This window comes from Pyxicephalus adspersus, chromosome 4 (genome assembly GCF_032062135.1).
Source record: "Pyxicephalus adspersus chromosome 4, UCB_Pads_2.0, whole genome shotgun sequence".
In the NCBI taxonomy this organism is placed as follows: domain Eukaryota; kingdom Metazoa; phylum Chordata; class Amphibia; order Anura; family Pyxicephalidae; genus Pyxicephalus; species Pyxicephalus adspersus.
Genome location: NC_092861.1, coordinates 146,639,161 through 146,655,107, shown reverse-complemented (window position 1 = coordinate 146,655,107; position 15,947 = coordinate 146,639,161). Strand labels below are relative to the sequence as shown.

The 15,947-nt window shown below is 39.5% G+C and overlaps 1 protein-coding gene across 1 annotated transcript in view; it reads right to left on the bottom strand.

The window, feature by feature from the left end:
* Positions 1–4,458: 4,458 nt before the first annotated feature.
* FBXO28 (F-box protein 28) overlaps positions 4,459–15,947 on the bottom strand; it is an 18,009-nt gene continuing 6,520 nt past the window's right edge. The window contains exons 2-5 of the mRNA XM_072409907.1: positions 14,748–14,857; positions 12,253–12,391; positions 10,407–10,602; positions 4,459–9,228 (exon numbers count right to left, since the gene is read on the bottom strand). Coding sequence (XP_072266008.1) covers positions 8,837–9,228; positions 10,407–10,602; positions 12,253–12,391; positions 14,748–14,857 — 837 coding nt within the window. The 3' untranslated portion in view covers positions 4,459–8,836. The remainder of the gene's footprint in view (positions 9,229–10,406; positions 10,603–12,252; positions 12,392–14,747; positions 14,858–15,947) is intronic.

Sequence of the window (15,947 nt, the reverse complement as noted above, 5' to 3'; positions counted from 1 at the left end):
AGACCAGGTTCAGACCAACTTTGGGACCAAGGGATCCTGTGCAGCACCCTAGTAGATGGGACGTTAGTCCCTTGCACTGCAGCGTTGGATTCCATCATACTTTCATGATCAAGCCGGTTAATATTGCAAAAAAGAACAGGCAATGTCCCTTCTGCAATAGCTTTAGCTGCCAGGGAAACCCAGCAATCCCAGATTCCTTTACATATGCCAGGAATGAATGATCTCCATGTGCCTGAACAGCCAATCAACATGGCCAAAGATAGGAAGCAAGATGGCGGCTATGATTGGAACACAGGTGAGCCGAATAGATTTAAAGAACCAGCATCTGCACATCTGGCTGGCAACAGTGAGCTGTATTGTACCATGCAATGCCACCCCAATTACTTCATATGGCGTCCCCCCCATGGCATCAGTTCAGAGTCATGAGAAAGAAGTAACTGCACCAAAACTTCATGGCCATGTGAACATATTCTAATAAAAGTTACTCTACTGCCACTCAAGGATGGATTTTCATAGCAAATAGTGGAGTATTTTTGAAAACTACTATTGCTGTATACTGTGATGTGTCAGGAGTTTTTATAGATTACTGAAACATCCACTTTAGGCATTGAATTTAGTTACCAAAACTAAAATATATTTAGGGCCTGCAGAGGATAGAGCCTGTAATCAGGCTCTGTGAAATATTCTGGCCCAAATATAGAAATAATTATAGCTATGTACACAGAAATCAGAGCCAGAGGACAGTTTACTCCTGGAATGTTCCACAAGCCAAGGCAGACCACAAAGAAGTCATTTTACACAATGTGTGTTTGATTGTTGCAATGGTCAGTTGTGCCAAGATATATATTATTATTATTATTATACAGGATTTATATAGCGCCAACATATTACGCAGCGCTGTACATTAAATAGCGATATATATAAATATATGTAGCCTATCGCACAACTTTCTCCTTTCAGATACACAAACAGCTATGCTATCAATGGAATTACGGACTAAAAATTGTCTTATAATTGTCTTTTTTCTGAAGTTGTGCTACTATAATATACCATCGGCTGAGCTTACTTTGCCTGCATCATCTCAATTTGGTTAACTTTTTTATGACTGGCAGGACTAGAACTGTAACATTGGACTTTTTTTGTTTTATGTTGCACCACCAATGCTCTTCTTTCTGCTTTTAGTTCTTTCCTTATATCTCCTATTGTTTGGACTGTTTTGTATGCATGTGCTCTTTCTTTTCTCAAAATGTATTTCAATAAAAAAAATTATTGGTACAGGTTGACATTCGAAAATCCAGCCATTGATAATCCGTTTCCTCAGATTTCCGAGCGCATTTTCAAATTTACACTGTTTCCTGGAAGGGGCATTATTGTTTTGATGGTGCTGTACTCCAGAATCAGCTGTTGGGTCTTGCTTGCACATGGTTTCCTGCTCATTCCATCTCATTTATTTGCTGCTGTATAGCCCTATTCAGCATCCATTTAAAGGACTGTACAGGTAAGTCATTTTCTGTTAAATATATACAGCATAAAATACTGTAAAAAAATCAGGACTTTTCGAAAAACCGGCACACCTCAGGTCCGGAGGTTGCCTAATTTTTTAATGTCAACCTGCATACATAAAGCCTAAAAAGACTTTTAAAGCAGATTAGCAGAGTTTAGCAGTTACTGCCTTGGTGAAGGTGAGGAGGTTGTTTCCGTACGTTTGCATATAGTGGTAGAATTCTTCCAGCAATGCCCCGATCTGGTTTTAGCTCCCTGCTCTTCCAACATTTATGTCTTTTAATAAAACACTGGAACTGATCATATGACTGGAACAGGTGAAGCCCTTAAACTCAGCAAGAAGTGGAATTGAATTGAATCCATGCATCCATTTAGCTTTCACAGCAGTGGAGTCACACTTTAAAGGTAATTCAGAAAGAAAAAAAATGCAAAATTCCATTTTTTTGTGTGTATTTTACACTTTTTTGATATTGAAGTGACTAACACCAGTGCACACCAGGCTGAACATATGAAATAAAAGTAGAAACGGATCGCATTCGTTTTTGCCTATTGTAACATGTTGACAATGGAGTTGCATTTCTGAATAAGGTTTGCTTTATTTTGTGCTTCAGATGATACTTCAATACCTTTTCTCTTCCACAGCCGCCAACTTGAGATTAACAGGGCTCAGAAAGCCATATAGGAAAACTCACCTGTGATAAGAATCAAAAGCTCTCCATAACTTCCATCTATCTTCTGTGCTACCAGTCTTGGTTGATAGGCCTGTCCCGTAAGCAACCTTCTTGAAGTTTTGGAAAGTGGCATGGTGAAGAGTTACAAACTTTTTTTTTTTTGTTACTGCCTGTGGTGCATTAGGGAAATTCACTACTTGCCCTGGTAACCATTGTCACTGGAAATCATGGTAGTGACAAATTCAAGGCCTGACAATCCCAGAGGTGTACCAGATGATAAGGATACATCTGCAACATAATTTCTTCCACGACAAATTCAGACAAGGGAACATGAATTACTTATGATAGAAAATTCTGTTCATCTTTCAAAAAATACTGACACCTGCTTTGAAAAGAGGGTAAATGCTAGACTTTTGCTGACTGAGTCCGTCATTGTTCACTGAAACGTTAAAAAGCAGGTGAAATTAATAAAAAATATGAATCATACTTAAGGCTGCAAAGACACTAATATGTAATTCTTGCATAAATCCAATCAAGACCAGTTCTTCCAGGTTAGATTCCAGTTTTTGCTTTGCAAAAAGCTTGGTCACTTACCAGGTTTTGGCATTCACAGTACACAAATAAGCAATTTTCCTATGTATACACATAATATTTGTGTAAAGCTGTATTTACACACACTTGTTTGCATTTTTAGCTAGGTCCTCCAGGTCACTACAGGACTCGGCCATGAGGTTGTCAACTGGAGAAACCGGCATGAGCTGCTGTATACCCATGCAAAAAAAAAAAAAAAATTAATAAATAGAACAGTGGTCCCAAACCTTGCTGACAGCAGGGCCCGGTATATGTACAGCTTACTACTCTGCTATCCTCAGCAGCACAGCCTCCTGTCAGCACACAAGCTGGGAATAGCAGAGTAGTGCAAGAGAGCTGGTGTGCAGGGAATGGCAGAGAAGTGTAAGCCTTACATACATTGCTCCGCCATTATTAGCAGCTCCTGTGTAAGGAGTGTGAGGAGAGCCACCCTCGCTCCCACTGGTTGCGCTCCTGCTATCATACTGTCACTAGCTTTAGAGCAGTGTAAGGAGGGTCGCTGGCACTACCACTGCCAGCGCGTCGCCTCCTGTCATTTGCGGACCCCCAACTCATCAGCCACTGACTGGCACCAGTCCGCAGTCCTGGGGTTTGGAACCACTGCTCTAGAAGACTGGTCTTCATTTTTTCACCTGCAATATGCTTTTTAGAAAATTTAACCATTAGAACCATCATGTCTGACTTCTTCACCCAACAGATTTTGTAGCTGTCCAAGGAGGGGAGAAAGGGAATACTACAGGCCAGCCACTGAACCATGGACCAGTATCAGTTCCTGCCGAAGTGGGCCACAGCCATCGCTATCAGCTGCAGTCTTTACTGTGCCACAGAGGATCCTTTTCCCTTCGCCTGTCATTTTGTTCAGTCACGCAAGCTGGCAGATGAAATTTGCTGAGCAAAATGACAAGAGAAAAGGTATAGATGCTACTGTCAAAGCGAAGACTGCATGCAAAAGGGACAGATTGCCCCATATATATTTTGCAAATTTTATGGGCGCCTGAATCCCCTACCATCATTAATGAAACAATTGTCTTGCATAAAACCAGTCCATGGTGCAAAAATTGTTGGGACCCTCTTCTATAGATGGTAAATACTTTATCAGTGTTTCTAAATCCGGGGTACTTTATAGGTTTCTAGGGGTTCCTTGAGCGGTTTATGCCTCACAAGTCAGTCTGACCCCAATGATCTTTTTGGCTATCTGTAAGGGTGACATTCTTCCCAATGGCCAGCAATGTAAGAGGAATTCTTTCTATTGACCACCACACTAATGTACTGCAAGATGTGGATATAGTAATTATAGCAGGGGGCTCCTGGAGTACCTAAAAGTTATTTCAAGGGTTCCCTTAATGTTAAAAAAGGTCAAGAAACACTGTACTAGAGTATAAATACAGCAACAGCTCTGAGGCTGCTGACAGTAAAAGTTCAATGGCACCACCCAGCAGCAATAGCAGGCCTGTTGGTTTATTACATAAGGGAAAGTTTTAAAGGTCAATAACTTCTGGAGATTGTTTTGAGATGAATAGTCTGGATTTTTGATCCTCTGGTGATTGGTAGTTTTGAGAGTATTCAGTCCTGGCTACAATATGTATTTATTAATGTAATATACCTTTTGGAAAGCTTGATAAGCAGAGAGCTACCCTAGAAGAGAAAATTCTGCATGAGTAAACAGCAAAAAGCACACAGACACTTCAATCACTAAGGGGAAGAAAAAGGTATATTATATATATTTATACGCATATTCATATATACTGTGTATACACAATTCAAGTCTAAGTGATGGTTTACAAAGACTGGCTTTTCAGACATTGGTACATGATAAACCAGTGCCCAGCATCAAACTCAAATTAAAGTGACAGGGTAACAAATACAATTCCTTTGTTTGTCTCGCTCCATTTAGAATCGGAGAATCTGAAAACCACTAACAGTCCAACGTCTGGGTGTTACGGATTTGCTAACAGGAAAAGTAGGCACTGAGGAGTTACCGGTAAAAAACGGAAAACATAAAACACTTAAAAAGGCTAAGCATATCATATACATAGAATAAACCAGCATCCCCTCTTCTCCATCTCTTTGTAACCTGGTCATGACATGCTTGTAAGGTAACAAGTCATTGTTATGGAGCCATTGCGTCAGGAATGTGGTGTATGTGTTGCAGTTTGGGGAGAGTAGGTAGGGGGGTAAAGTGCACCTGTCATCTAGCTTAATTAATTGCCTAGGCAAGAATCAACTCTTCTCATAGGCACCTAGACGAGGCCGGATGTCAGGCAGCCATCTTATAAATCAATAATCGCAAAGGTATGTTAAAATTTAACAACATCACAAAGTGGCTGCCTCTGCCGTTATTTAGTAGTCTAAGAAAGAAGATTATTTGACATTGCGTGTAGCTGTATTGTGGTTTGCTGTACAGTAAATGAGGCCTTTAGCTGGCAGTGAAGGAAGAAGAAAAAAAAAAAAAAGGATCAAGCGTTAAGGTAATGCAAATTGTCCTAAGATTCCTTTGAATATGCAGAATAGGTTCTTGCAGAAATAAATGGGGCTGTGCCATTATGCCATATCAAAACACAGGGCATATGTGCAACAATGACACAAGGGAGCCAATTTACTGCAATACTAACAATTTGAAACCCCCAGGGATATCCTTTTGACAATGTGGAATTTATTAAAATGTATTTATTAAAAGGTAGGTGCATCTGTTCCCTGATCCCAGGGACTACTCCAAGGATAATAATCAAGGTCTGAATGCAGACATAAATAAAACATTCATGAGGGCATCACCTCTAGAAAGAAGTTTTGAGCTCATTTTGTTTTGTTTCATGTAGCTGTATATAATGGAAAAAATGTCCACCAAGACCAGTCGGGGGTATTTCACAGATTGATAAAAATGGGTCTTGATAAAGTACATTTCTTATATAAAGAACCCACCTAGAATGTATTAAAGCCTGCAGATATCAATAATGATGACATTTGTAAAAATGGAGCAAGATCTTCAGTATTCGAAGTCCTAAAAACTCCCTGACTTTGGAAGTGGCTGCTTTTCTCCAGAGTAAGTTCCCCCTTGTGTTGTCACAATATGCCACCTTCCCTCTAAGTAATGATGAAATGTTGACAACAAACCATTTTAAAGCTTAAGCCAACTCAAGTAAAACAGAGCTATGGACAAAGAACTCACCTAGTCAGACTTACCTAGTTCTGACCCCTGACATAGTCAAGGAAGATTTCCTTCCTTTTCTTCAAATGTGGAACCAAAGCTCAATAGGTGCAGGTTGATGGTCCTTTAAAAGGAGACATTGGCTTTTTTAAAGAATTAAAGGAAAGATGATAAATACAGAGGGGTGCACAGCTTTACCAATTCTGTTTAGCCACCGAGATTCACATACATGTGCTAGACAGGTAGATAACCCAATTCTTCTCCAACACAAATGAAGAAACACAGCTTGGTCCAGGATCTAACCTAGCTTGAGATAAGAGTGAATGTCCAAGATTTCTGTGTTCGATTGACAGCATTGTTAACTGTTAATGTGCTGCCTTTCCCCAATCTGATTCTTGCTGTACAGGAAAATAATAAGGACAAACCGAGGTATGGAGATGTAAATATATTGGGATTTTTCTTTTGTCTCATGACACATAGCCCCAGCATAATCAGTACAGATCGGATGTGTTTTGATGGTAGGCTTGCTTTAAAAGGAATCTATCACGCTGCAAAACACCTGCATAGGAAACCACAGATACTAGTTTCTTATCCAAATAAGAACATGATCTGTTGTGCAGAATCTAACTTGTCATTTAGAAATAGATAACAGGTCTGGTGCAGGGAAAGTAGTGAAATATTCTTTACCTAGCCGTGCACAACTTTTTTTTAAATCTCTTTGGTTGATATACAATGCAGTTTGGCTGCATACACAAAATGTTCCTTTCCTTTGGAAGGAAATTTCATGATCATTTCCAGTGAGAGATGAATAAACAAGCATTGTACACACAGCGCTCATTCTGTACTATGGAGAGAGAAGGGGTGGGCGAGAGAGCGACATACTGCTGCACTCTTCTTTCGTGACTTGTATAGCGATCATTCCGATCTTCGTCATGGATATGCGGCGAGGGATCCATGAGCTAAACCAGGGGACCGCTGTACATGTCAGATAACCTTAGATGTGTGTACATAGCATACGGCAACACACAGTTGGCTCTTTAGTATCGATTTATTGTAATCGATCACTTTATTTTCATTCCATTTACTTCTAAGTTAGTGAAGATAAACTAATCATGTGGCAAAACTCAATTGATTAGGGATTAAAAGGAGAGGTCCCACATAAAGCGGATACTTTCAAAAAAGTTTGGAACTGACCAAACTCCTTTTTATTTCTACGCTTAATCCATATCCATCACTATGGTCCATTAAAAAACAAAAGGTATGGCAAGCCTTTTCTTTGCATATTAGGTACCAGCAAGGTGTAATGGAGCCTTTCAGTGGCACACGCTTAGATACTAGAAAATGAAATAGTTCCATACCACTAATATGGGCCCCCAATTTAAAAGTAATTACAGCCGTAATAATTATGAAAGACATTTTCCACATAATTCTATATTACTGTAATTATGAAAATAGTACTGTGCTTCCTAGGGCCACTTCACTTTGACTGGACCACAAAACTAAACCTATAGCCTAAGTTTCCTATGGAGGTAAATTGCTTTGTGCCAGATTCCCCTCAGCAGCCTTTTTTTGTGTTTAACAGAATAGGGAAGTGTACAAACATTACCTCATGTATATAGATCAGGTTTTATTGCTATGTATATTCTAGTTGGTTTTACACCTAATTTTGGTTGATTTCAAAGGTAGCGAGTAAGGGGGAAGATTCTCAGACACAGACAAGGATCTGTCAAGTATCCCACTGTGGATGTTAAGTCTCGCTTCTTGTCCAAAGGACAGCTATCAGGACAGGAAGTGAAGAGAGATCTACATGGAGACACGTAGCCATTAAACTTCATGGGTGCATTCACTCTGCCCCCCTCTTTCGAGATGTACCTGAGGACCTCCAGTACAAGGACCTCCCTGCTTTATTCAGTGTATGAATCTGTGTGTCATTCACCTCTCCAGCTTGTTCTTTATCAATAAAGCAGAACTGAACATCTACTTTAAAAAAATTTTGCAACCAGGGCATTATTGCAGAAAGGGTCAGGCAATGTTCCTTTTGCAATAAAAGCATTCTTACCTGCTGGAGTCTCGTCTCACTTGTCAAAACCTGTTAGGCTGCGAATGTGCAGCTTTACCATTGGTTGCCGAAAACCCAACACATCCCAGCTTCCCTTATGGATCTCGGGACTAAATGAACGCTTATTGGCATGCACAGGAATTTTGTCACCCCAGCTCGGGCGAATAGGAAGGGTTGAGGAGTCAAAGAAGAAATTGGTGGCACCAGCAACAGAATAAGCACAGGCGAGTAAAAAAAGGGTTTAGTGACGCTTTAACTCATAAGCCAGAGGGACGGTTCTAACATGAAGAAGCAAATCCCTGTTTGACCGCCATAATGGCTGCCTCCACACAGCGTGCAGAACAAGGCAATTAGTAATGGGGAAATATATGCAAGGGGACCACAATCAATCATGGCTATTTGTCCTTTGCTCTCTGCCTGCCATTTGTTGCTTCCAAAATACAGGTCCACTTTCAAAATATAAAACAAATTAAAAAAAAGTTTTAGCTGGATGTAGACTGAAGAAACACAATAGCTGTAATGCAAAATGGAGAACCGCTCATGAAATATGGTAAAGACGGCATTCACTATATATAAAGCGTGTTGCCTAATTCAGATTAGTGCTCTGTGACACCTCCAGTTACTGCAGTGTATAAATAGTTGGGGTGTATATTTCTGCTGTAACCTACCTCTCACTGGCTGCAAAAAAAAACAAAAAAAACAAAGAAACTATAGCATAACCTGCAAGGTGCTTGTTTTGTAAAGTGGCATTTAACTGCATGGATGGGAAAAAGTGGAACCTATACCAAACACTGCTGATCGGTTACACCCTGGTTGCCAACCAGTGCCCAGTTCAGAAAACCATGCTGCTAAACAGTCCAGTTGCGTTCACTTCCTGGTTCGAAGGCGCTTTGATTTCCTAGGACAGTCCGCAACTTCAGCTACTTTCTTCCTTTTTTGAGGGGAGTCCTCTCGCGAGCTTGTTCCAGGGTTGCCCACAGCCCTTTCCACAACCTCACGTAGTTTGTGCTCCAGTTCAGCAAGTCGCACATTCTGCTCTCCTATAATTTGGGTCTGTTCTAGCAGTTTCTGGTCCTGGTCTTGTAGCTGTTTCTGCTGTTCTTGCACCTTAGTGCGTAACTCAGACACCTCCCTCCTGAGGACCGTCATACCAGCTCCGTTGGCTTTAACCTGCTGTGCCAGTTTCGTCACTTCCTGTCTTGAAGGGTTTTGCTTGGATAGCAGCTGAAATGTGCTCAGCGTGGTCGAGGGGCCTGGAACTGCAGAAATAACAGAAAACAAATTTTGATTTGAAATAGAATTATTAAGTCATGAATAAGTAAAATGACTTAAATCTGATTTTAAAGGGTAGGATGCGACAATCCTAGATTGTGAGCTCTTCGGGCAGGGTCCTGTCCTCCTCCTGTGTCAGTGACTGTATTTGTCTTTTTTCAACCCCTATTTAATGTACAGCGCTGCGTAATATGTTGGCGCTATATAAATCCTGTTTATTAACAATAATAATCATTCTAGATAAATGCTATTGGTTCCTTGGTGGTGCCGGTTCCACATATTCATCTTTCAGTGGTTCGGTCTTCCAACTACTTTATAACCGAAAATCCTATTTACCTGTCATTCAATCTTTGGTCCTTATGTGACCCTTCTGCAAAGCTGGTGGATGATGAAAGTCAAGAGCTGCTGGTATGTATGTAGGCAGTTTTATGTGTTTAATAAAGCAGTACAAAAATTGTAAGCTCTTCTGGGCAGGGTCCTCTCCTCCTCTGTCACTGTATCTGTCTGTCATTTGCAACCGGTATTTAATGCACAGCACTGCGTAATATGTTGGCAATAAATAAATACTGTTTAATAATAAAAAAAACCTTTAAAAATTAAGTCACAGTTTTATCACCTTTTTATCCTTTATCAAATCTAAAATTTATCAACTTTCTTTAACAGACCCAGCTGTCCAGCAAAAAGTTCCAGAGACAAACCATTGCAAGGATGCTTACAATGGTTTGCCATTCATTTAAGTCCTTACATAAAAACCCTATTAGTTTTCAGTGTTCTCCCCAGCCTTTCTGCTGGGCACACCACCCAGCACTTTTCATTACCACCCGGCTGTTTTTGGCTGGGTACTGATAAGTTGGGTTAGAATACAAGAGATGTCACCCACCTACAGCTTCTTCTGACCCAGCTTGAAATCATTTATGGGGAGAATACCGAGTTTTAGGTGAATGTTAGGTTGTGATAGAGTTCGGTGTGAAGTGATATTGCGAGGTTGTGAATGACACTTCAACTTCACATCTAGACAGTCTGGAATGTCAAAGGAAGTTAGCAACATCAGGCACAATCAGCACCCACTGACCATAGCTGATGCCTGACAAACCAGGATAAATCCTTTCCTTTTAAAACCCAAACTTTTGTTCCCTGTTTGTATGATCACAGGGAGACTCGGTACCTGGTGGAGAGCCCATAAGTCGTCCGGACACTTCAGAACCTGGCAACTTCTTTTTAAGTATGGGAACTATCTTCTCGTCAAAATATTCCATGGCCATAGAGGAGATGTCCCGTAATTCCTGCAAAACTTCATGTGCCCTCTGAGGGGATCTTGTGGAATTGACATACCGCAGCACACTGTAGATTTCATCGATAACCTGCAGGGAGAATATTCATTAGAGAAGATTAGCAAGATTCAAGTTTTCTGCTCTCATAACATTGGCAGACGGTTCTCTGGTATTGGCTCGACCGCTGCTTTGTAGGGACTTTATAAATTGCATCAAGGAACAGGGGTTTCATTCAATAGGGTTGGGCCCATCATCAAGACTTCACTCTCACTTGAAAGACAGAATGTACACACTTTCAGAAGAGAAGAGAAGCCTATAATGTCCCCCCTCTTTTTGTGTGATACTTTCCCCACCTCTTAAGATTGTAAGCTCTTCTAGACATGGTTTTCTCCTCCTATGTCACCATCTGTATCTGTCTTTCATTTGCAACCCCTATTTAATGTACAGCGCTGCATAATATGTTGGCGCTATATAAATCCTGTTTATTATTATTATTAATAATAATATTTATATTATATTAATATTACTAATAATAATAATGTGCAAGGACACATGGATGGGGTTGCTAGGGAACAGACTCTTACTGTAGTCAAATAAGTTGGCAAGTTGCAAGGCTCATTACAACTTAATATAAAAGGAAAAATACTGCAATCATGTGATCATTTAGAAATATTTAAGCTTTGTGTTTTTATCTAAAAATTTTAACGTTGTGATCATGAGTCTGAAAATGCCACTAAATAAATGGAAAGGGCGCTCTACTGAAAAAGAAGCAAGCTTACATCTATGGCAATCTTGCCTTTCATGTGTTCCAGTGCTGCCATAATCTTCCATAAGGCTTTTGACATTACAAACTTCCAGGTGAGCCAATTGTCTGCATGTTCCAATAGACCGGGCATGAATGAAGGGTTATAAGGATGGTGCCACAGGATGGTGGGAGAGATAGGTATGTGACACCCATGGAACTGTAGAGACTATCTGATATCAGATACGACTTCTATTGCAAGAAAGTACCATTTGCACTGGTTTAGAAACCAGACAGTCTTTTCAAAAAGGAACTTGCAATAAATAAAATACAATGTCTGCCAATGCTAGTTTCCAGAGTGTCCAATAAATAATATATTTAACATAACAGTGCTAATCACATGGCTTTAAATTACTTTTTTATAATACCATCCTCTATTTACTGTACATCACTGTGTAATATGTTGGCGCCATATAAATCCTGTTTATTATTGTTATTCTTATTATTAATAATAATACCTTAAAAAACTGCATCAAGAGCGACACCTAGTGGCCATAAAAGTAAACCACCTACACACAATCACCACCAAGAGAAGTAATGTTTACCATTTGGCGCCACCTGCTGTTCACATTGAACAGCTACACTAGTATATGGGAAGCGCATTAAAAATATGAATTCATGTGTCCAAAGGAAAGCAAACCTAATACATTTTATTTTAATACAAAATGTATGTGAACGAGTTAACATGACAGTGGCTGCCACAATCTGGAGAAACATGGGCTTAGTGATTGACCTTTCAAATGAACAAGAATAGAGAGATAAAATGCAACTTACGCCACAGTTTGCAATAAATTATTATTAGAGGCGATTTGCTGATGTACAGCTGTATAGGGGGCCAGGGTGAGTCTAGTTCCTATTGAAGAGACCCAGAACCTTCCAAAAACATTTAGAGAAGTTAAATAGCAGTGTGTGTATCCATTTACATCTAGCCAGCTTACCTTTCCAGGAATAAAACAACAGAGATTAGAATCCACGTATTTCATAAAAGTCATGTTGAGTAAGGAAAGCCTAGTTTCAACCGCAGCCAAAATGTCGGCATGACGCGCCAGTGAGTGATTTCGCCTCTCGGATTCCCTCCTGTGAAAAAAGTTACATTGCATAGCTAGGTGCAAATAGATGATAAGGGGGTATAATGAATAGAACAGACAAGGTCAAACGCTGGGCAGATGTTAAGAGACAAATCCCCTGAGAAAGACGCATGGCGAAAGGCGTTGGGGCTTGGCCACTGTGAGGATGATAACGCCTAAATATTGTATAAATCTTTTACTGGGTTTGATGTATACGCCACCTTAATACTAATATAAATACGAACTGCCTAAAAAAAACAGCCTTCTCTGCTTATTCATCCAATTGGGGTGGCAGCATTAATAAATAATCAGGAGGGAGACTGATACCTATTATCTCCAAGTCCTTAAGAGACAAATACTGCAACTCTATATTCATCAAGTGTGTGTGTATATATTGCAATTGCAAGTACTTGGATCTGACCTGGAATAAGCCTGGTATTGTAGTCCCTGCATAGAAAAGCTGAGGAAGGAAAAAGCTGCACAAGAAGCCAATTAGTTATTTGCATACATAAAGCATACTTATGGAAGAAAAAAGCAGAATGACCGATTAATTAACTGCATTGTCCAGTTTCAGGCTGGGGTAAGGACCCAGTTTACAAAAGTTGGTTGCATTATGCCAACAGTCCCTAAACTTTGGAGACTAAAGACATCTAATGATGAGGAAGAGATGGTTTGGTTTTTGTGGAAGACAACTTCACTTGTATATAACACACCTCCAACATTTGCAGAACGTGACAATACACAATAATGCACTACAGTCTATTGTAGTGATATGTTCGGGGAAAAAAGACTACATTCTAATTATTAGTCTTTTCAGTACAATGGCCGCCTCTTCATTGGAGTACGATGTCTCTTAGATTGTAAGCTCTTCTGGGCAGGGTCCTCTCCTCCTCCTGTATTACTGTCTGTCATTTGCAACTCCTATTTAAAGTACAGCGCTGCGTAATATGTTGGTGCTATAAAAAATACTGTTTATTAATAATAATATTATTAAATAATAAGTACAGCGCTACATAATAAATATATATAAATCCTGTTTAATAATAATAAATAATAATAATGTACAGCGCTGTGTAATATGTTGGTGCTATATAAATCCTGTTTAAAAATAAAAATGTACAGCGCTCTGTAATAGGTAGTGCTAAATAAATCCTGTTTAATAATAAATAATAATAATGTACAGCACTGCGTGATCTGTTGGCGCTATATAAATACTGCTTAATAATTAATAATGTACAGCGCTGCGTAATATGTTGGCGCTATATAAATACTACTCAATAATAATAATGTACAGCGCTGAGTAATATGTTGGCGCTAAATAAATACTGCTTAATAATAATAATGTGCAGCGCTGCATAATATGTTGGTGCTTTATCAATCCTGTTTAATAATAAAAATGTACAGCACATTGTAATATGTTGGCGCTATATAAATCCTGCTTAATATTAATAAAATATAATAATGTACAGCGCTGCGTGATATGTTGGCACTATATAAATCCTGCTTAATATTAATAAATAATATTAATGTACAGCACTGCGTAATATGTTGGTATTATATAAATCCTGCTTAATAATAATGATGTACAGCACTATATGTAATATGAGTAATATGATGGTGCTATATAAATACTGTTTAATAATAATAATAAACAATAATGCCTTAATCCAGTGCATCAAATTGGACAATAATACAATAAACGGGAAGCGATTTTATCTTTGGCTCAGGAAAGCCAATGCTAGAAGTAGCAACTAGAGGTGCGCATGGGGCCAATGCAGACCCCTGTACATCGGTAACATGCAGGGATGATGGAAGGCTTGAGTGTTACCAGCTGGCTTCCCGTGCATGTAGAAATGTAGATATAGAATGCAGAAATCTTTCCCATATAGAGTGTGCATACAGCTTGCTACAGTTATAGTTATATACAGTTACTTCTCTCTCCCCTCACTCACCCTCATATGGGTAGGAGATAAGGAGGTGCCGGAAAAAGTGAGCTTTCCATGCTCGTTCTAATATTCGTTCCCTAAACTCTTCCTGTAGTCATTTTAAGCAATTATGTAAATTCATACAAGAAAAACAAAGCTAAAAGCTTTTATTATTTGTTCCAGATAGAATGCAGATAAACTAGGATCCCTATGGGGTATTTACCGCTACCCAGTGCTCAATGATTTTCTCTCACTCTCTGGTGACAAAGTTTAAGGGAAAATCTGTTAACAGGAACACAAACTTTGACAGGGTATCAGCCTCCCCCCTATGCTAATAAACTTCATTTTTATTTCTGTGTATTGCTGTTAGGAGTTTCATTCAATCACGGTATGGTAAGTGAGAACAATCTTTCTATTGGAGCTGGGAAGAGAAATACATACCTGGGAAGCTGTGCTTTGACCTGTTTTTGACACAGGCTGTGATATCGCTCCACTCGAAGGAATCCCTGGTTGAGTATACGCTGACACTCCAGATCCATACGCTTACATACCTACAACAGAAAAAGTACATGTAAGTATATTAGGAAGTAACGTGTTGGCATACATGACTTTTCTAGAGCTGCCCCTACTCTCTGGAATGGTCTTCATGTCCTATTCGACTTGCTCCTACTTTCAGGTCATTTAAAAGAACTCAAAACCCATCTTTTCATACTCACCTACCCGTCTTCTTCTGTCTCTTAAACCCTCACTACTCACCCACCACTCCATATCCCCCCTCCTATTGTGTGATACTTCCCCCACCTCCTAGATTGTAAGCTCTTCGGGGCTTGGTATCTTCCAAAATGCCTAAATTTGTATAAAATCACAATTTATTACTGCAGAGCTCCCATACAAAATGTAACTCACACTATTTAACAAAATAAAGCATTTTAGGAATTATTTTGTGTGTTATTTCGATCTTTTGTCCTACGCATTTCACCAACAAGCTTCTGCAGAAGGACAAATTCTCAGTATATCAATTTCTCATTTCCAATGTGCAGCTATTATTTGATTACTTTTTATAGCACCAGTGTTAGGATTCATTAAGTGGACCAATAAGGTAATTAACCAATGTTTTTGCTCATAATAATAATACCCAATCTTGATAAATTGTCACCACAATGTCCAACAACCAAACAATAGTCAGTATCTAATAATTACTTCACTTCCAGTGATAGGTCAAGCTGTAAGTGTTGCATATGTAAAATGTATCCAGCAGCAATTTGCAGATGAACCTTACATGACAGAAGGAATTTTGCCTTTACAAATCCATTGGCCGCTATATTCACAGGTGTTCTCTAAAAAGACTTTGCCGGCTCCTCCACCAACTGACCGGCGCAGAATTCTAGATGAATTTATCTTGCTTTCCATAATCAAATCAGTAAAGCGCTGCATCAGCTGTATTATGAATGACTCCATTGTGCGGCAACAGTCAGAGGAGCTCAGAACTACAGCAGATCCAATCCATCTCAGAGAGCAAACATGGCATCAATATCTACACTCTCATCACAGGATTAATGCAACTAATACACAAGGGAGAGAGAGGGAGGGAGAGAGACACACACAGCGAGAGACAGACACACACAGCGAGAGACAGACACA